The sequence below is a fragment of the Mirounga angustirostris genome, unplaced genomic scaffold (assembly GCF_029215605.1).
Source record: "Mirounga angustirostris isolate CCGP_5_RB_7025 unplaced genomic scaffold, mMirAng1.0.hap1 SCAF_4, whole genome shotgun sequence".
NCBI lineage: Eukaryota > Metazoa > Chordata > Mammalia > Carnivora > Phocidae > Mirounga > Mirounga angustirostris.
Window position 1 is genome coordinate 87,295,369 of NW_026991712.1, and position 22,197 is coordinate 87,317,565.

A 22,197-nucleotide genomic window follows, 5' to 3' on the forward strand; every position below is an offset into this window, starting at 1 on the left:
CAAAACAAGCCCCACCCAGAGCCAAGCTGGTTTTGACTTTGGCTTGGGCCTCCTGCCAGGGCAGGGCACCTGTCAGACTGGCTTAGGCCAGTTTGAGTGAGTTGGCCGCTGGTGCCTGCATTTCTACCATGCTGAGTTCCTCAAAGGTGACCTGTATACACGGAGAGGAGAATGTACAGAAGCTTTTTTCCAACTCATCCTCTAAGGGGCAGGCAGGGTGATTCTCTTTCACCAACAACGACCTTGGAGTTGAAAAGGGAACAGCAAGATTAACGAAGAATGTCTGAGACGCAACCACACACGCTGGACAAAATTTCGGTTAAGCAGCCTCAGGTAGCCTCCGAGCCCCATGTTTATGTCGGAGCGAGCGCAGATGGGCGTGTCCTGCTGCTTCTCGGTCACGCCCATCCCGCTCTTTCTCGCTCACATTGGCGAACGGCATTTTTGGGGCATGTCCAATCAGCAGTCCCCGCCCCCGATGCGCCTATACATCGGGGCGGTTCCGCGCACGCCTGCCTAGTAGGTGCCGGACCGCAGGGCGGACGGTGGGCTTCTGCACTGCGATCTCCGCGCGAGTAAGATGAATGGGACGCGGAACTGGTGTACCTTGGTGGACGTGCGCCCGGAGGGGCAGACCGCGGTAAGAGAGAGCGGCCGCGCCGCCTCCCCCGCCCGGTATTCTCGATTTCCAGTTCGGTCCCTCCCGTGCCCCGCGCCGAGTTCGCTGACATCACCTGGGGCCGGCTTGGTGCCATCGGCTCCCCGCGGCGCTTCTCTGGCTTGGGGACTCGGGGAATCCCTGCCGTCTGGGAGGACACTGCGGCTCCTGCCCGGGACCCCGCGCGAGTATCCGGTGCGCGCTACTCAGGGGTCCTGTGAGCAATAGATTGGGTCGTAGGAGAAATGAGCTCCTGGAACGGGATCTCTGCTCTCTTTGTACTTTGGGTCTCCGACGGGGGAGATTAGGCTTTTCTGTGGGTCCTGGCGGTGTCAGAGGCCCTTCAAAGAACTTAATGGTGCTTTGGGTGGTCGGTAAGAAGACAAAGAGTAGAGAGTGAAATCCTAGGGTTTGGACCGAAGGGTGGGGCGGTAGGACTCCAGGTACACCGAGAGTGGCCAGGAACTCCACCTTTCTCTGGGAGGAATGGGGCTGTCGCTTGGGGGTCACCTCTCTGCTCGGATTTCTTCTTCCCCTTGCAGTTCTCCTGGCTCCTCTTCCCCCATGGGCCAACCGGTAGCTTCCTGGGACGGTTTGTTCACTTTGTTTCCGGGTCCAGCTACCAAGCCCCGGGCAAGTGGATGAAGGAGATGCCAGAAACCAGGCTGGAAAGGGAAGGGAAGTGACCCTCGCGAGAGCTTCCGGACCTAGTGAGGGTGGGGGAGAGAGGGGCGTTCTCCAGCGGTAACACATCTGCTCCGCTCCCCTCACTCCCTGGCTCCCTGTCCTTGTTCTCCTCCCCACCCCAGGTGACCATATGATTTTTCTCCTCCAGAGGCAGAGGAAGGTAACTTGTGGCTGAATGTTTCTAGGCTTTGCTGGGGAACTTGACCCAGAATGGGTGTGTACTGTTTCATGGATTTTCAAGCTATTGTGGGTGAGAGTGAAATGGGAGCCAAGTGATGGGGAGTTTGTATTCCTCCATTTCCCCTCCCTCCACTCTGTATCTGATTCCCTTCCTGGGTTCCAGTCTCAGCATGCCCCCCGGGGGAGCTAATTATGGCTGCACCCCGATTATGGCTCTTCAAAATCACTCAAAATAACTGGTAGAATAGTTTCTCATTTCAAGTTTAGAGTACAGATGATCACTTAATTCTGTTCACAGTTCCCCACTCCATGTCTGTCCAGTCTGAGTGTTTCTGCCCACATTACAGGTCTTGATACTGCCCAACCCACTACTCCCTCAGCAGTGCAACTCTGAAGATAATAAAATCCATCCTCTTTTATGTCAGTCCCAACACCTACTGTGTGCTCTTACTCACTATTTTGGAATGGTTGAGACAGGGAAAAGAGTATGAGGAAAATAAAGGAGAGGGGTGTTGGGCTTCTTTTTGTTGGCTGTAAAAAAGAGATCCAGAAAGGTCTTAAGACCAATGCATTGGTACTGTTGAGAATGATTTGATACACTCTTCTGTCCCTTGATATTTTGTTGCCTCTTGGGGGAGAAAGAGTCAGTAGGAAAATAGTGAGCAAGGAATTCAGTCAGTATCCAGCCATGGATTAGTTTGAAGCTAATCAGAGATCTCTAGAACGAGGGGAGATAGAAATTCCCTTTATTCCTTCTTCCATAGACTGGACTTTAGAGGTCTTTTACTGCAAAGCTGTGAATGAAAAGCATTGCGGGAATCTGTTCTTGGAGACATTCCTGAGCTGTTAAGGAGGGGAGGAGTTGATAAACAATCAGTCAGGCGATAGGCTTTGTCCCTGGATTCCTGTCGTCTGAGCCAGCCTGAAGATAAAATTTATGGCTCTGGACAGTCTCCAGGAAGCTGTAGTATATTCACACCATCGAGTGAATGCTCAGTGCATGCTCAGAGTGAGTGAATGAATATGTAAATGAACAGATGTTTCTCCTTGGTGTCAGCAGTGTAGACAATTTAACTGACTAGTGTGTCCTAGTGGAAGTGAGAACTCTGGGACTCTGTTGGTGTTTCCCTGCCAGCCAGGCCGTGTGTGTTGGTGCATCACACTTGGACGTGGAAATACGGCTAATACCTCTCTGGGTTATTTTTATTGTTGGAGGCAGATGCAACAGGTACAGTGAGCCAATGTTTTTCATACTGCAGATCATCACTACCAGTGGGTCTGAAGTCAACTTAGTGGGTTAGAACCCTAGTATTAGAAAAGAAATGGATTCCAATTATATGACATTCTGGACTAGGCAAAACTGTGGAGATAATAAAGAGATCAGTGGTTGCCAGGAATTTTGAGGGGAGAGGAATAGAGCACAGAGGATTTTTTTTTTTTTTTTTGTCCTAACCCACAGAATGTACATTATTCACTTTACTTGAGTGAACCCTAAGGGGAACCATGGACATTGGGTGATAATGATGTGTCAGTGTGTAGGTTCATTCCTGATAACAAATGTGCTGTTCTGGTGAGTGAGATAGGTAATGGAGAAAGCTATGCTGTGTGGGGATAGGGAGTATATGAGAAATCTCTGTACCTTCCTGTCAGTTTTGTTGTAAATCTAAAACTGCTCTAAACCAAATAAAGTCTTCAAAGCAAAAGAAATAGAATTAGCACTATCAGAGTGTTAGGGTGGACATTTTTAGCAAAAGTTTTGTTTCAGTTATATGTATGTATACATAATATGTGTGTGTGTGTGTGTGTGTGTATGCTTACTAGATCTTGAGGTAAAATTTTTTTTAGGTCAGAGGAGTTTGCAAGCCACTGTAGTAAGTTATAATGGCAAATAGAAGCACAAACAAACCTCAAACATTTTTATTAGACGTTCCCGTCAAGTTCCTTTGGTCATAAGCAGCAGAGAGGGACTCTAGCTAACTTAAGCAGAAGAGGAATTTATTAGAAGGAAATGGGCAGTCACAGAATGTAAGGGAAAGCTTAAAAAAAAAAAAAAGTGTGAACCAAGGCTGTTCGCATTGGCAGCACATGTACTAAAATTGAACCGATAAGGAGAAGATTAGCATGGTCCCTGTGCCAGGGCGACATGCAAAGCTGTGAAGCGTTCTGTTTGTCAGTGGTATTATAATAGCAGTCAGTGGTGGCAGCTGCTAGCTACATTTGTGGTGGACATAGCGTAACTATAGAGTTGTCACACCACTGTGGCATACCTGAGACTAATGTAACATTGTCTCAACTGTACTTCAATTAAAAAAAAAGTGTGAACCGGGAGAGTCTTGGATCTGGCTAAGTAGAAGGAACTAATGGAGGGTTTCTACATCTGGGTGAATTGGTTCCAGGTGTTTTTGCCATTCTGTTCAAGATTCCAAGGAGAGGGTGTCATTGGCCCCTCACCCACCTTGGCCAGGGCGATACGGGGTTCCTTGATGGATAGGCCCACCAGATTATCCTATAAAGGAGGGAGATTGTGCAAAGCAAAACCCAAGTGCTGTTACTGGTAGAGGAAGATGGAAGCTGTGTGGCAAAAGCAGCAGAAGTTCACTACATTAGACTTTGGTTTGAATGATCTGTTTCTTTCTTTTAAAAAAAAAAAAATTTTTTTTTTTTTAAATTAAGTAGGCTCGGTTGCCTGGGTGCCTCAGTCATTAGGCATCTGCCTTCGGCTCGGGTCATGATCCCAGGGTTCTGGGATCGAGTCCTGCATCGGGCTCCCTGTTCCACGGGAAGCCTGCTTCTCCCTCTCCCACTCCCCCTGCTTGTGTTCCTGCTCTCGCTCTCTCTCTCTCTGTCAAATAAATGAATAAAATCTTTAAAAAAAAGATTAAGTAGGCTCCATACCCAATGTGGGCTTGAACTCACGACCCTGAGATCAAGAGTTGCATGTTCCACTGACTGAACCAGCCCACTGAGCCAGCCAGGCACTCCTCTTCCTTCCTTCCTTCCTTCCTTCCTTCCTTCCTTCCTTCCTTCCTTCCTTCCTTCCTTCCTTCCTTCCTTCCTTCCTTCCTTCTTCCTTCCTCTTCCTTCCTTAGGCACTTTCTTTCTTTCTTTCAGATTTTATTTATTTATTTATTTATTTATTTATTTATTTATTTATTGAGAGAGAGAGAGCACAAGTGGAGGCAGAGGGAGAGAGAGAATCTCAAGCGGACTCCAGGCTCAGTGCAGAGCCCGACTTGGGACTTGATTCCAGGACCCTGAGATCATGACCTGAGCCGAAGTCAGACGCTTAATTGACTGAGCCACCCAGGCGCCCCTCTTTTTTCTTTATAAATCATTTTTCAGTCAAAGGAATATATGTGCCTGGTTTTTAAAAGATTAATATTATCAAAAGGCTTTTTAAAAGAAACTAGCAAGCAGTTTCCTACTCCAAGCCCTGCCCCATGGGAGAGACCACTTTCAACTCTTAGCCCTTTTGTCTGGTATTTACCCCCATGTTTCTAAATAATATGCTTAGAGTGATACTTCTTGATTTATCAGTTTTAGATATCTGTTGACTTCCTGCTGTAGGAATTATAGGAAAGTTTATACTCCCACCCCTTACATACTCTCTTTCCCTTCTCCCATCCTCCTAGTATATTTACATCACAATTTTTGGCTAAACTATGATTTCTGTTAGTGACATTGTGGTTAAGAGCCCAGTCCTGGGAATCTGACCCTACAGTGGGGCTGTAGTCAAGGCTTTGATGTTTCCTTTGCCTAAGATGATTTCAGTAAATTACTTAATCTTTTCCGTCTTAGTTTCCTCATCTATAAAACAGGGATAATAATTGCACCCTTCTAAGGTTATTGTGAGGATTAAATAAAATAATGTATGTGAAACATTAAGCACAGTGCCTGGAACATGATAAGTGCTCAATGCTAGCTGTTATTTTCTGTTTGCTCTACTTAGTGGCTTAGATGAGACTGTTTTAGCCTCTTGTGAGACCCTGCGCAAGGGATGGAGGAAGAGTCTGGGAACTCTCTGGTCTGGTCAAGGTTTGCTCCTTCTCATTATCTTCACATTTATGCTTATCTGTTCCTTTCCCCTTGCCTCTGCCAGTGGAGGATCTCTTGAGGATGAGAAGGGGCCTGTAGTAGGCCCAGAGTAACCTTTGCTAGTACCAACTCACCCAGGACTGGTCTTAGAGGAGTGATGGTCAGGATTCATATTTTAGTATCCTGCTCTAGGCCGCTTTCCTCTTCCTCCTTTTTCTGACTCATGGCCTAGGCAGCTGATGTCCCATGATGCTCTGGGCTCTTTGGTAAGATGATTCCCTTTAAGTAATCTATCAGTGTTACCCTTCCTCAGAATATTTACATTTTTTAATCTCTAATTTTTTTGTCTTTGAAAGATTTTATTTTATTTTATTTTTTTAAAGATTTTATTTAGTTGACAGAGAGTGAGAGAGCACAAGCAGGGGGAGCAGCAGAGGGAGAAGCAGACTCCCTGCTGAGCTGAAGGCAGACGCTTAACCGACTGAACCACCCAGGCACCCCTCTAATTTTTTTTGTCTTGATCACTCTTGGCCAGAGAGTTTCTCTCAACAATGCCTGGGTGGATTTGCAATTTTTTCATCAGCCTACAGCTTGAACCTTTGTCTTTATCCTGGAACAGGTGTTATTCTTTTAGGATCTCAGAAGCTGAATTAGTTTAATACCAAGTCTTTCCTGAGCTCCATTCTTTAAAAAAATTTTTTTGGGGGAGGGGGTGCCTGGGTGGCTGAGTCGGTTAAGCATCTGCTTTGGCTCAATTTATGATCCCCAGGTCCTGGGATCGAGTGTCTCGTCGGGCTCCCTGCTCAGTGGGGGGTCTGCTTCTCCCTCTCCCTGCCTCCCCCCACTTGTGCTCTCTCTCTCTCAAATAAATAAATAAAATCTTTAAAAAAATTTAAAAAATTTTTTTAACTAAAGCTATGATTTATTGAAGGTTTACTATGGGCCTAATTTTTCTGTAACTACTTTAATGAGCTATACTTCATAGACTGCACAAATAACCCATTTAAAATGTACAATTCAATGGCTTTTAGTGTAGTCACTGAGTTGTACAGTCATCAACATAATCAATTTTAGAACATTTTCTCTAGCCATAAAGAAATCTTGATCCATTAGCAGTCAATCCTCATTTTCTCTTAATCCCCCCAGCCCTAGACAACCACTAGTCTACTTTCTTTCTCTGAGATTTCCTGTTCTAGGCATTTTATGTAAATGTAATCATATAATGTGTGATCCTTTGTGACTGGCTTCTCTCAGTCAGCATGATGTTTTTATGGTTGATCCATGTTGTAACATGAATCAGTACTTCATTCCATTTTATTTTATTTTGTTTTTTGAAGATTTTATTTATTTGAGAGAGAACGTGAGAGCACAAGTGGAGGGGGAGGGGCAGGGGCAGAGGGAGAGGTATAAGCAGGCTCCTTGCTGAGCAGGGAGAAGGATGGACTGACTGGGACTGACTTGGGGCTTGTTTCCAGGACCCCGGGATCATGACCTGAGCTGAAGGCAGACGCTTAACGACTGAGCCACCCAGGCGCCCCTGGACATCTATTTTAATTTCTTTTGGAGAGATAAACCTAGGAGTGGGATTGCTGGGTCAGAATATCTTTATTTTGAAAGAGGATTCCTCTGGAGTCACTGGTCCTCCAGAGGAATGAATGAATTCCAAAATGCTGACAGCACTGGCTCTGTGACCCCAGGGCGGGGAAGAAACTCCTGGGCAGAGGGACCTTTCAAGTTTGGTGACTGCCTGTTCCTTCCACTCAGGACACCTGTCCCCAGCTCAGCCCGTAAATTCCTCCTCACACCATTCCGTCTCCCCCATCCATCGCCAGATTCTTACTTTCTAGAGTACTACAGCTGATGTCTCCAAGCCTGCCAGGAATCTGGGGAATCCTGAGCTCTGCTAGAGGATCTGGGATAGGAGGCTTAGCCAATCACCTGGCATTTGGCGCCATATTTTTCTGGGGTGGGGGATGGGGTGTTCACCCAGATGGTTTCGGTTCCAGACACATATACTCAGCAGGTGAGACGAGCTTCCCTGCCTGCCGGTAATTATGGTATGTGCCTCTCTGGGTCACAATGTCCTTGTGAAATGCTTTTGTTTCTTAGGGGTGGGGAGGTTTAGTTAGGGGAATAGGTATGTGCCACGGAGGCTGGTGGCCTAGGTTTAAGCCTGGCCAGCAGGGGCAGGTAGAGGAGAAGAAAATAGAGGGTATGATGGAGATGGGTAGATGAAGGAAGAAAAAGGAAATGATTTTCTAGGGTCTGGAGGCACAAAAGTAAAAAATGACAAAATGACAAGAGAGAGGAGGGAGCACTGCCCCTCCATCCCAGGCTGACTGAGCACCTGGCGGGTTTCCTGGAGACCGACTAGCTCAGCAAAAGGGTGTCTCCTTCAGAGTTGAGCATTCAGGAGCCCACCTCCCTCCCCCCCCCTTTTTTTTTTTTTAAACAAAATCCACATTTTATTTAGGTTGAAATAAACTATACAAAATTGATTTTCTTCACCAAAAATAACAGCACTATTTTCTGTATTATTCCTAGATGAACAACAAAACACTTATTTTTGTAGGTTTTCCAGGTTTTATATGTAAATCAAGACGAGGCAGTAGATACAGTCATGGAAAAAGAGGAAAACAGACACATCAGTTGTCAACATCCATGGCCTCTGATCCTGTCTTGAGCATGAACAGAGGTGTTCAAGCCCACCTCCCTCCTTATACACACTCACTGTTAGGCCTCTTCTGCCCCGGCGGTTTCCTGTGCCAGGTCTCCAGGTGATGAGAAAGGCTGCCCCATTCAGGGTGCCACCCTAAATCCTTTTTCTCATTTCACCTCACAATCACCCTGGTCAGCCCTCTGCATGGTGTTTGTCCAGCCCATGCCGCTGGCAAAAGCAGACACCTGTTTTGTTGGCTAATCTGTGGGGAGGAGTGGAATAATTCTTTGTGTCATACTTGACAAGGGGCCATCTCTGGCCTAGAGAGCCCAGTAGAAGGCAGAACCAAGACTGCCCAAAACCTGAGAGTGGAGTGGCAGCCAAGGGAGGGTAAGCCCCAACCACCCTGTCTGGCCCTCTTTGATTTTATTGGGGCTTTCCTTGTGCTGGCCTCTTGGGAGCCAGTGTTTCAAGCGGCTGGCTATTCCCATTTCTCAGGGGATAGGACTGAGGGACGGAGTGATGGAGGAATGGGTTATAGAGTGAAGATGAATTAAGGATGCTGGCTTCCAGCTCAGGGACAATCTCTACTGCCCTTACTTCTTAGAAAGACCCTTGACCCTCACCTGCCACCCATGCTCATGGCCCCCATAGCAGCCTGGGGAGTAGGAGCAATAATTTCCTATAGATCTGTCCCCTATCACATGAGCCTGGGGTGTGAGAACCTCTGGGGCCTCCCTCTTTATCTCCCTATCATTTCTCCACAGCGTCTTGATCTCTAACCCCTCAGCTATGTGTTTATCCCCTCCCTGCTCTGAGGAGTGACTCACAGCTGGAGATTTGTTTGAACAGAAGCGAGAGGCTGCCTGTAATTTGGAGGTGGCTGGGCTTCTCCCCAAGAATGTTTATGAGGTTAGAGGCTGCTTACCTTGTGATTAGCTGCTTCTTTTTCCCTAGAGAAGGCTCTGCTTCTTATCTTGCCTTTCAGGGGCGCCTGTGTGGCTCAGTTGGTTAAGCGACTGCCTTCGGCTCAGGTCATGATCCTGGAGTCCCGGGATCGAGTCCTGCATCAGGCTCCCTGCTTGGCAGGGAGTCTGCTTCTCCCTCTGACCTTTCTCCCTCTCATGCTCTCTCATTCTGTCTCTCTCAAATTAAAAAAAAAAAAAAAAATCTTATCTTGCCTTTCAGAGAGTGCCCAGTGGGACTTCCCTGCTAGACATTTTGGGGTATTCCTAAAGCTCCCTGGAACCTTCTCATAGCCCTGAGATCACTCCAGCTCCGGAAGACAGCTAATGGCACCAGGCAGAGTTGGGCCTGGGTTTCCCTCCTTAGCTCTGGGCTGGGGTTGTGGTTTGAGGTTCATGGCCTTGCAGACTGGATTCTCTGGTTCTGGAGGCTGAGGTGGCAGAGAGAACCCTAGATTTGTTCACAGGCTTCATTTAGACAATTTGGCTCACCCACCCTCCTCCCCGTGTCTTCCCAGAGCTCCTTGGGAAAGTAATGCTGTCTCACCTTTGTGAAGTGATTTATGGTTTGCAAAGCACTTTCACACTATCCTACATCTCTACCTGTCCTGCGTTAAATGTAGGCAGGGTACCTATTATCACTACCATTTTGCAGATAGAAAACAGGCCCTGAGAGATAAAGTGATTTGCTCAAGGACTAATAGGTGTCAGTTTGACTCAGACCCCACCTCCAACTCCAAGTTTAGCACTTTTTCTTGCCTTCTCTTAATTGAGATATTTTACTAGACCAGTGCTTCACAAACACATTTTTGTTGCTAAAGTTTAAAACACTAGAAGCATGGACTGAAAGTCCCTTTACGCCTTTGTCCTTCTCTTGTTTAATGTGTATAAAGTCAGTGCTTTTCCCATGTGCTTACATTCTAGAAATGCCCTGGGGCATGGTGGTTGGGAACACTGACTCTAGAGCTACAGGACCTGAGTTTGAATCCTGGCTCTGACCCTTGCTAGTTATGTGGCTGTGGGCAAGATACTTAATGTCTGTGCCTTGGTTTTCTCATCTATAAAATAAGGATGTTGATAATAATATTTACCATACAGTACTATTATGAGGATTAAATGAGTTAATATATATAAAGCGCTTAGAACAGAGCCCAGTAGGGCTCAGCACATAGTAATTGCTATATATAGGAGTTGACAATTACTGTAAACATATATATATGTACTTAAATAGATAGGAAGTCATTTTTTATGAATTAGTGCCTTGCTTTTTTCCTACTTTATCTTGGAGATCATTTTCTGTCAGTTCACAGAAGTGTATTTTTTTATTTTTATTTTTTTTAAAGATTTTTTATTGATTTATTTGACAGAGAGAGAGACAACGAGAGAGGGAACACAAGCAAGGGGAGTGGGAGAGGGAGCAGCAGGGAGCCCCCTGCTCAGCAGGGAGCCCGACGCGGGGCTCAATCCCAGGACCCTGGGATCATGACCTGAGCCGAAGGCAGCCGCTTAACCGACTGAGCCACCCAGGCGCCCAGAAGTTTACTTTTTTAAAAAGATTTTATTTATTTATTTGACAGAGAGAGACACAGTGAGAGAGGGAGCATGAGCAGGGGAAGTGGGAGAGGGAGAAACAGGCTTCCTGCTAAGCAGGGAGCCCGATGTGGGGCTTGATCCCAGGACCCTGGGATCATGACCTGAGCCAAAGGCAGACGCTTAACGACTCCACCCAGGCATCCCCAGAAGTTTATTTATCAGCAGTGTAGTATTCCATAGTGCAGATGATACCATACTTCATTCACTCACTCACCTACTAGAGGATAGTTATGCTGTTCCCAGTTTGTAACTATTGTAAACAGTACTGCCATCAACAGTTTGACACATGTATCTTTGGGCAAATGTGTGTGGATTTTCATAAGGCATATTCCTTTTTTTTTTTTTTAAAGATTTTATTTATTTGACAGAGAGACACAGTGAGAGAGGGAACACAAGCAGGGGGAGTGGGAGAGGGAGAAGCAGGCTTCCCGCTGAGCAGGGAGCCCGATGTGGGGCTCGATCCCAGGACCCTGGGATCATGACCTGAGCCGAAGGCAGACGCTTAACGGCTGAGCCACCCAGGCGCCCCTCATAAGGCATATTCCTAAAAGTGGAATTACTGGGTCAAAAGGTTTACAAAATGTGCAAATACTTTTTATTAATATTGCCAAATTCCCAAAATACTTGTATAAACTTACACTCTCTCTAACAATATATGAGATTACTCTTTCTTCCTGCACCCTCACCAATCCTGGATATTATCAGTATCTTTTTTTTTTTAAAGATTTTATTTATTTATTTTGTGAGAGAGAGAGAGCATAAGCGAAGGGGAGGGGCAAAGAGAGAGGGAGAAGCAGACTCCCCGCTGAGCAGGGAGCCGGACTCAGGGCTCCATCCCAGGACGCTGGGATCATGACCTGAGCCGAAGGCAGATGCTTAACTGACTGAGCCACCCAGGTGCCCCAGTATCTTTAATATTTGCCCATTTGTTGGTCTACAAATGCTATTTCTGCAGGATTTACATGAGGAAAAGTCCATTGCTTTACTGAGAGCAAGAAAGAAGGCTTGTGTATAAGGGAAGCTTTAAAGCATAGCAATAAAGTGGACAGCTGTGCACTGAACGCTCAGCTTAAGAAATAGAACATTACCAATCTTTTTGAAGCCCCTGGGGTCCTTCCTAGTTCATAACCCTCTCCCTCCTCCACAGAAGTGATCACTGACTCGAATTTTGTGTTTATTTCCTTGCTCTTTATTATACTTTTCCTACATGGACAAGTGATATAGTGCTTGAGTTGATATATTTTGAACTTTATATTCATGATATTATCTATATTCTCTAGCTTGTTTTTTTTATTAATTAATTAATTAATGAAAGTAATCTCTGCACCCAATGTGGGGCTTAAACTCATGACCCCGAGACCAAGACTCGCATGGTCTTCCGGCTGAGCCAGCCAGGTTCCCCTTCTATAGCTTGCTTTTAAACTTACCATTAATTTGGAGATTCATTCATGTCGATACGTGAAGCTGTAATTCAGTTATTTTCACAGATGAATACTAGTTCACTGTACTAATATGCCAGAGTTTATTCATCCATTTTCTTGTCGGTAGATCATCTGGGCTGTTGCCAGCGTGTAGCCATTACAAACAATGCTGCTGTGAGCATATATCTGCATGTTTCTTCTTTACTTTTTCTTAATTTTCTTTTTCTTAATTTAAAGATTTATTTATTTATTTGAGAGAGAGAGCGCGCATGAGTGGGAGGGGCAGAAGGAGAGGGAGAGAGATTCCCAAGCTGACTCCAAGGGCTGAGCTCGGAGCCTGACTCAGGGCTTCATCTCACGACCCTGAGATCACCTGAGCCGAAACCCAGAGTTAGAGGTTTAACCAACTGCACCACCCAGGTGCCCCTACACTTCTTAAATCTATCAATTTAGTGAAATTCTCCCCAAGATGATAACTCATTATTGTTTTAACTAACATTTCCCTAATTACTGGTGAGGTTGAGCTCTTTCATATATTTTTAAATTTTACATTAAAAATTTTTCCAATAATAGATTTTATTTAACCCAATATATGCAAAGGTTATCATTCCAAGTGATCAGGATAAAAAGAAATTATTCAATTTTTTGTACTATGTCTTTGTACAGAACATCTCTACTTGGACTGGCCACATTCCCAAGTGGTTGATAGCCACATGTGGCTAATGGCTACCATATTGGACAATAGAGCTCTTGATAGTGAATGACTTGACTTAACTGACCCAACTCCCTGTATTCAGACCAAACCCCTACTTTATCAATCCATATGTCCCATCTATCTACCAACTGATTTATTTATTTATACATTAAACTTTTAATTTTATTATATCATTATTTTTAATTGAAATATAATTGACACACCTCGTGACATTAGTTTTAAGTGTACAGCATAGTGATTCAATAAGTCTATATGTTATGCTGTGCTCACAAGTGTAGCTACCATCTGTCTCCATGCAGAGTATCTTTTCATATGTCTATTAGCTACTTATATTTCTTCTTAGAGTTACCTTTCTTAGCCTTTGCTCATTATTTTTGTTTCCCCTCTTTTTGTGTTTGCCTTTTCCAGTATTCCATATTGCTTCTCTAAACTGAGAAGTTTGAGTTTCTCGTAAGAAAGGGAATTGGGGAAATCCTTGGTCTCATCACCTGGAATTGATGCAGTGTATATTTTTTGAGAACCTACTTAGTTCAGACACTGTGCTAAGTAAGCTTCTGATTTTACTGGAGGAGTTGCATGAATAAGTAGTTATAAAGGAATGGGATCATTGCTATAGTGTAGTATGCGGTGGGTGTAGGGAGCAGGCTCTGACCCAGGAGTGCTGGGCTAAGACCCTTAGAGAAAGGATGCCTGAGCTGGGAATTCTCCAAAGAGGCAAGGGATGGGAAGGGACCCAGAAAGAGAAAGCAACATGTGCATTTATGGGGAAGTGAAACACATAGTGCATCAGAGGACTCATCCACAGAAAGAGATTTGGATTTGGGTGCCTTCCTACAATTGGACCAGGAAAGTTTGGGGTAGAGTGTAGGGTACAGGTAGGGTAGTGGGAGGAGTCAAGACATTATGTGGTATAGACAATGATAAGCCTAGTACTGAGGGAACTTTAGTGCCATGAGGAATTTTAATTTTTTTAGAAGATTTTATTTAACAATGACATACATACAGAAAAGTGCATGTATCATAAATGTACAGTCAAGTAATGTCACAAACTGGAAATATTTCTCAACCCAGCATCTAGAGCAAGAAACAAATCATTAGCCCCACAGAAGCCCCTGCTTCTAGTCATTATCCCCTTCTAGTCAGTACCTACCCCTGTCCTCCAGGGGTAACCACTATCGTGACTTCTAAAGTATATATTAGTTTTGCTTGTTTTTATACTTTGTGTATAAGTGGAATCATATAGTATACCTTTGTGTCAGAATTCTTTTGCTTAACATTTCTGTGAAGTTTATCCACGTTGCTCAGTAGTTCATTCTTTTTCATGGCTGTACACTGTTCCATGGTATGACTATATCACAATTTTAATTTATCCATTCTACTCTTTTTTTTTTTTTAATGTGGTTTTAGGGGGTGCCTGGGTGGTGCAGTTGGTTAAGCGTATGACTCTTGGTTTCAGCTCAGGTCATGAGATCAAGCCCTGTGCCCGACTCTGTGCTCAGCACAGAGTCTGCTTAAGATTCTCTCTCCCTCTCCCTCTGCCTGTTCCCTCAACGCGTGCTTGCTCGCTCACTCTCTCTCTAAAATAAACAAATACATCTTTTAAAAGAATATGGTTTGGGACCCCTGGGTGGCTCAGTTGGTTAAGTATCTGCCTTTGGCTCAGGTCATGATCCCAGGGTCCTGGGATCGAGTTCTGCATCGGGCTCCCTGCTCAGCAGGGAGCCTGCTTCTCCCTCTACCTGGTGCTCCCCCTGCTTGTGCTCTCTCTCTGACAAATAAATAAATAAAATATTTTTTAAAAAATGGGGTCTTAGGGGTGCTGGGTGGCTCAGTTGTTAAGCGTCTGCCTTCGGCTCAGGTCATGATCCCAGAGTCCTGGGATCGAGCCCCGCATCGGGCTCCCTGCTCAGCAGGAAGCCTGCTTCTCCCTCTCCCACTCCCCCTGCTTGTGTTCCCTCTCTCGCTGTGTCTCTCTCTGTCAAATAAATAAATAAAAATCTTAAAAAAAAGGGGTTGGTTTTAGGGGCACCTGGCTTAGTCAGAAGAGCATGCAACTCTTGATCTCGGGGTTGTGGGTGTTGAGATTACTTAAAAATAAAATCTTTAGGGGCCCCTGGGTGGCAGAGTCAGTTAAGTGTCTGACTCTTGGTTTCAGCTCAGGTCATGATCCCAGGGTCCTGGGATTGAGCTCTGTGTTGGACTCCATGCTCAGTGTGGAGTTTGCTTGAGATTCTCTCTCTCCCTCTCCCCCTCTTGCTTATGCTGTCTCTCTCTCTCTAAAATAAATAAATAAAATCTTTAAAAAATAAAATAAAATCTTTAGGGATGCCTGGGTGGTGCAGTAGGTTACGAGGCCGACTCTTGGTTTTCACTCAGGTCGTGATCTCAGGGTTGTGAGAAGCCCCATGTTGGGCTCTGTGCTCAGTGCAGTCTGCTTAAGACTCTTTCTCTTTGCCCCTCCCCCATGTACTCTCTCTCTTATTTTTAAAAATAAAGAAGTCTTAAAAAAATAAGATCTTTAAAAAAAGAAAATAAAGAGGCGCCTGGGTGGCTCAGTTGGTTAAGCATCTGCCTTCAGCTCAGGTCATGATCTCTGGGTCCTGGGATCGAGCCTGGCATTGGGCTTCCTGCCCAGCAGGGAGTCTGCTTCTCTCTCTCTCTCTCTCTTTCTCCCCCCGCCCTGCCCCTCCCTACCACAGTTCTCTCTCTCTCAAATAAATAAAATCCTTAAAAAAAAATTTTGGTTGTATGTAAGTAAGTAAGTAATCTCTATACCCATCCTGGGGTCAAACTTTCAACCCTGAGATTGAGTTGCATGCTCTACCAACTTAGCCATCCAGGTGCCTCTATCCATTTTCTTCTTGAACATTTGGATAAATTCTAATTTTGGGCTATTATGAGAAATGCTACTGTGAACATTCTAGTATCATTTTTTTATGAGTAGAATTTTTTTGTTTTTAGGGGGAACATAGGTATACATTTCTTTTTTAAAAATTTTTTTATTGTTATGTTAATGACCACACATTACATCATTAGTTTTTGATGTAGTGTTGCATGATTCATTGTTTGCATATAACACCCAGTGCTCCATGCAGAACGTGCCCTCTTTAATACCCATCACCAGGCTAACCCATCCTCCCACCCCCATCCCCTCTAGAACCCTCAGTTTGTTTTTCAGAGTCCATCGTCTCTCATGGTTCGTCTCCCCCTCCGATTCCCCCCCTTTATTCTTCCCCTCCTGCTATCTTCTTCTTTTTTTTTTTTCTTAACATATATTGCATTATTTGTTTCAGACGTACAGATCTGTGATTCAACAGTCTTGCACAATTCACAGCACTCACCATAGCACATACCCTCCCCAATGTCTATCACCCAGCCACCCCATCCCTTGGGTAGATAACTGGGAGTAGAATTGCTGTGCTACAGGATTTGCAAATGTTCATCTTTGGTAGATGTTTCCAAGGAAATTATGGTAACAAGCAATCCCACCATCAGTGTAGGAGAGTTCTAATTGTTCCATAGCCCCCAACAATGGTTTTTTGCTCTCATTTGTAGTCTTTCTGATGGGTATTTTGTAGTATTGCCTTGTGGTTATTGTCTAGCTCTTTGGTGACAATGACTAATGAGACTGAACCCTTTTCAGATGTTTATTGACCATTTCGATATCTTCTTATGTGATGTGTCTTTTGAAGTCTTTTGTCCATTTTTCTGTTGGGCACCTGCTTTCTCTCCCTTTCTTTCCCTCCTTGCCCTTTCTCTCTCTCTCTTTCTTTAAGTAAACTTTTTATTTTGGAATAATACTAAGTTAAGTTTATAGGAAAGTTGCAAAGATTTTACAGAGAATTCTCAATATACTCTTTGCTCAGTTTCCCCCAATGTTAACATCTTATATAACCATGGTACCTTTGTCATAACTAAGAAAATTAATGTTGATACAAGACTATTAACTAAAGTATAGGTTTTATTTGGATTTTGCTAGTTTTTCCACTAATGTACTTTTTCTGATCCAGGATCCAGTCCAGGAGACCATGTTATATTTAGTCTTTTTGTTTTATAGGAATTCTTAATATATTCTGAATATTCTTTGCCAGATATATAGAGTGAATACCTTATGCTCTGTGGATTGTCATGCACTCTCTTTTGATGAACAAAAGTTCAAAACTTTAATATAGTCCAATTTATCAAATTTTTTATGGGGAAGATATTTTTTGCTTTTTACATTTAAATCTGCAATACAGGGACACCTGGGTGGCTCAGTCAGTTAAGCTTCTGCCTTCAGCTCAGGTCGTGATCCCAGGGTGCTAGGATCGAGTCCCACATCAGGCTCCTGCCTGCCATTCCCCCTGCTTGTGCTCACTCTCTGTCTGACAAATAAATAAATAAAATATTTAAAATAAATAAATAAATAAATATGCAATCCACTTGAAATTGATATTTGTATATGGTGTGAGGTAGAAGTAAATATACATCTTTTTCCAACAAGACTCTCTTACTTTAGCGATAAGCATATGCTATGGCAAATATTTTGAAGAGGAGCAGTACATCAAATTTTGAGGAACTGGAACTTTTGTTTATGTGTTTTAGTCACTATATTTTCACTTAAGCATCATACTGTCCATCTTACCAACTAATACGCTAAGGCTGAGGGAGAATAAATCAATACACACAACAAATGAAAGCCAGAATCAGTGTTTGAGCACAGGTCCAACTGTTCCAAATGTGATTCTTTTTCTGCAAAGAAGAGAAAAAGTCATTTGGGCTTGAGGGGTAACAGACCAGGCAATAAATTTGGTGGTAATCTAGGTACTGTTGTGTATCATCTCATTCTAACTGTCAAAAGAAAATATATTTTCCGAAATAAAAAAATAAATATATAAGAAATAAAAAGAGGGGTGCCTGGGTGGCTCAGTCGTTAAGCGTCTGCCTTCGGCTCAGGTCATGATCCCAGGATTCTGGGATCGAGTCCCGCATCAGGCTCCCTGCTCTGCCGGAAGCCTGCTTCTCCCTCTCCCACTCCCCCTGCTTGTGTTCCTTCTCTCCCTGCCTCTCTCTCTCTGTCAAATAAATAAATAAAATCTTAAAAAAAAAAAAAAAAGAATTTGACAGTAATCTACAAAAGTGGGGGCAAGGGAGGGGGCTTAGTTTGAATACCTAAGTTTATTTAGTTTAATCTATTCAGTGGCATACTAGTGGCCATTAAGAGCCAGTTTTGAAGAATGTTGAGTATGATGGAAATTAACAATGTAATATTAAAGGGAAAAAGCAAGTATATAACTTTGTACAGTACGATGTTTTTAAAAAATAAGCGTAGAAAGATTATAAGGAATACACTAACATTTTTTTTTTTTAAGATTTTATTTATTTTTTTGACAGAGAGAGACACAGCGAGAGAGGGAACACAAGCAACAGGCAGAGGGAGAGGGAGAAGCAGACCCCCCGCTGAGCAGGGAGCCCGATGCGGGACTCGATCCTGGGACTCCAGGATCATGACCTGAGCCGAAGGCAGTCGCTTAACCGACTGAGCCACCCAGGCGCCCAAAATCTTTTTTTTTTTTCAAAGATTTTATTTATTTATTTGAGAGAGAGAATGAGATAGAGAGAACATGAGAGGGGGGAGGGTCAGAGGGAGAAGCAGACTCCCTGCTGAACGGGGAGCCCGATGCGGGACTCGATCCAGGGACTCCAGGATCATGACCTGAGCCGAAGGCAGTCGCTTAACCAACTGAGCCACCCAGGTGCCCCTAAATAAAATCTTTAAAAAATAAAAAATAAAAATAAAAAAGATTTTATTATTTATTCCAGAGAGAGAGTGCAAGAGTGGGGGGAGGAGCAGAAGGAGAGGGACAAGCAGACTTCACGCTGAGCACAGAGCCCAATGTAGGACTTGATCTCAGGACCCTGAGATCATGGCCTGAGGCAAAATCAATAGTCGGACACTTAACTATCTGAGCCACCCAGGTTCCCCTACAGCCATTCTTTTAGTGTAGCTATATTGGTAACAAATTCTCTTAGTTTTCCTTTACCTGAGAACATCTTGATTTCTCCCTCATTCCTGAAGAAGATTTTTTGGTCGTAGGATTGTTGATTAAGAGGTTTTTTTCAGTACTTGAAAATAGTGTGCCATTTTCTCCTGGTCTTCCTGGTTTCTGATGAAAAATCTCCTTTTTATTCAGAGTGTTTTCCCCTTATAAGTAAGGTGGCATTTTTTTCTCTGACTTGAAAAGATTTTTTCTTTGTCTTTAGTTATCAGAAGTTTAATTATGATGTGTCTTGACATGATTTGGGGGCTCATCGTGTTTGGGATTTGCTCAGCTCCTTGAATCTGCGGGTTTATGTCTTTTGCAAAATTTGGAAAGTTTTCAGCCATTATTTCTTTGAGTACTTTTGCAAGTTGCCTACTTTCTCCTGTCCACCTGGAATTCTGATAACATGAATGGGTGAGATGACTTCTCAAAGGCTTCCATCTAGCCTAGTTGTCTGTGCTCTTTCAGTTAGAATGCCTGGGTTCATACAATAAACCAGACTTGATGATCTTCATTAGCTTATAATAACCCCTTTATTTTGGCTGAGGGATGCCCCAGCTTTCCCCAGCTGCCTCCCGGTATGGAGAGATGTTTTAACCTAAGTGCCTGTCTGTGTCCTGGGGAAAAAAGAGTTGGCAGCCACTCTGGCTATTTTGAAATCATTTCCTCTTCTTTCTTGTGTAATGTTCTCTTGACCTAGATGTCATGGAGCACTCATATACATTCAGAAAATACTTACCTGTGTAAAGGACTGTGGCAGACAGCAGCCCACAAGGAGTTAACAGAAGGGGCAATTCCTCATGGAACATAAATAACTGAGAGGCAGGTGCCACGGGAGGCCCTGTGATGCTGAGGGAGCTGGGAGGGTGTTCCCACTGGATGTAGGGAAGAGTCATGCAAGATGTGGATTTCAGTGTGAATTCTGGAGGGCCTGGTAGATGCCCCATGTGAAAATGGGAAGAAAGGACATTTAAGACAAATGGTGAAAGCCAAGTCACTGAGGGGAGATGTACTGGGCCAGGGGCTTTGAGAAGCAGTAACAGAAGAAGTGAGTTGACCTAGGCTCCGGAGGGCCTGAAATGCCCCCACTAAGGACCTAACTTGTATTTGGTAGGAATTAAGTATTTTTGTAAAAGCAGCTACATTGCTAGGATTGGGAAGGTTGAAGGGCCATGTGGGAGTGTCTTCCATCTGTCCCAAATTTGGGTTCATTTCAAGAAGTAGGAGGAGGCTAATATTTGAGTACCTCTCTCTTATGTGGCAGAGAACAACCTCCATACACTTTCAGTTAATTTTCAACAAAAAAACCCTAGTAGTGTTAGAGGGTAGTGTTGCCATTTTATAAGGAGAACACTGAGAGTTAAGTATCTGACCACAGAGACTGATTTCTTCTGTCCCAAGTTTTCTTCCTTGAATAGGAAGGACTATTCCCTGTCCAGAGAAGCTTCTCCCAGCTCCCTCAGTTAGGCACATTCTTTCTTCCTCCTTTCCTTCCACCAGACATTTGGAATGTTAGGAGGGTTCCTTAAAACCTGTTAAGGGTAAGATGGCATTTATACTCCTGGATCTCAAGATCCCTTTTATCCTTGGGTAGCTCAGCCCCCATCTTCCCATCATTGCCTGGGGGAAGCATATACTCCCTTTTCATGCTCTCATTGTATTAAAGCTGGAAGGAACCTTAGAGATACTTAGTCCAACTCCTTGTTTTTCTGGTGCCAGCCAGAGGCCCAGTGTGGTGGCTAAATCTCTCATCCAGCTCTACACATAACACAGGTTATGGCAGAGTTGGGTCCTCTCTGCCTTGGTGACCCTCTCTCAATGTTGTTATCTCCCCAGATCTTCAGCACCTAATTTTTCCATTTACCATATGATTTCCCTCTTTTTTTTTTTTAAGATTTTATTTATTTATTTATTTGACAGAGAGATTGACAGCGAGAGAGGGAACACAAGCAGGGGGGAGTGGGAGAGGGAGAAGCAGGCCTCCCGCTGAGTGGGGAGCCCGATGCGGGGCTCGATCCCAGGATCCTGGGATCATGACCTGAGCCGAAGGCAGACGCTCAACGACTGAGCCACCCAGGCGCCCCGTATGATTTCCCTCTTAATGTGTTCTATTTGCCCCACATTTTGTTTTTTATTTTTTATTTTTTTAAAAAAGATTTTATATATTTATTTGACAGAGAGAGAGCATAAGTAGGCAGAGAGGCAGGCAGAGGGAGAGGGAGAAGCAGGCTAACCCAGCAGGGAGCCAGATGTGGGACTCGATCCCGGGACCCTGGGATCATGACCTGAGCCAAAGGCAGACACTTAACGACTGAGCCGCCCAGGCACCCCCACAGTTTGTTTTTTAAACCTCCTTTGAGTTAGGAAAGAAAACCTGCTTCTTCCTTTGAAATTAGACTCATCTGTAGATAGATACCTATTGTCTTGCCTGCTTTCATTTGGATAATTTCTGTATGCCTTATAAAAATAGGGGCTTGGGGGCGCCTGGGTGGCGCAGTCAGTTAAGCTTCTGACTCTTGGTTTTGGCTCAGGTTATGATCAGGTGATCAGGTGGTGAGATTGAGCCCAGCACTGGCCTCCGTGCTTAGTGCTGAGTTTGCTTAAGTTCCTGTGTCTCTCTCCCCCTCAACTCTCTCTCTCAAATAAATAAGTAAATCTTTTTTTTTTTTTTTTAAGATTTTATTTATTTGACAGAGAGAGACAGCGAGAGAGGGAACACAAGCAGAGGAGTGGGAGAGGGAGAAGCAGGCCTCCCGCTGAGCGGGGAGCCCAATGAAGGGCTCGATCCCAGGACCCTGGGATCATGACCTGAGCCGAAGGCAGATGCTTAACGACTGAGCCACCCAGGTGCCCCTAAATAAGTAAATCTTAAAAAAAAAGGGGTGGTTTGGATTCAACTACTGCCCTATAGTTTGGTTCAAGAAGGAGGCTATCCTAGTCTTGGAAAGTGCGTCTGTAGCTTCCTGGTTGGCTGTCAGGTGCAGGAACCCTGGATTGGGGATGCCTTCTTCAAGGCTGGGGAAACGGGAATGCGTGCAATGTGCTGTAATCCGAGGACCAGGGTAGCTAGCCCCTCTGGAGCTTCATGGAGCAGCATGCTGTGTAGTCTCTGGTGTGGTATACAGAGCACTGTCAGAGGCCCCAGAGACATCCTGCCACCCAGGAGTGACTCATCTTAGGCGGGCTAACGTCACCTCTCCAGACCTCAACTTTGCTGTCTGTTAAGTGGTGATAATAAGGCCCACTCCACAGGACTGGCAA

General features: G+C 44.3%; 1 protein-coding gene and 1 non-coding gene across 6 annotated transcripts in view; both read left to right on the plus strand.

Annotated features, from left to right (window-relative positions):
• The first annotated feature begins 481 nt into the window (after positions 1-481).
• TUFT1 (tuftelin 1) overlaps positions 482-22,197 on the plus strand; it is a 45,053-nt gene continuing 23,337 nt past the window's right edge. For 2 of the 5 annotated variants that reach the window (XM_064588535.1, XM_064588534.1), the window contains exon 1: positions 482-640. In XM_064588535.1, the coding sequence (XP_064444605.1) occupies positions 581-640 (60 nt within the window). In that variant the 5' untranslated portion in view covers positions 482-580. The remainder of the gene's footprint in view (positions 641-22,197) is intronic. The other 3 variants (XM_064588532.1, XM_064588533.1, XM_064588536.1) reach the window with 3 other exon arrangements.
• On the plus strand, positions 3,594-3,698 carry LOC123860665 (U6 spliceosomal RNA). Its single transcript, XR_006794786.1, has one exon. It is a non-coding gene; the product is annotated as a U6 spliceosomal RNA (small nuclear RNA).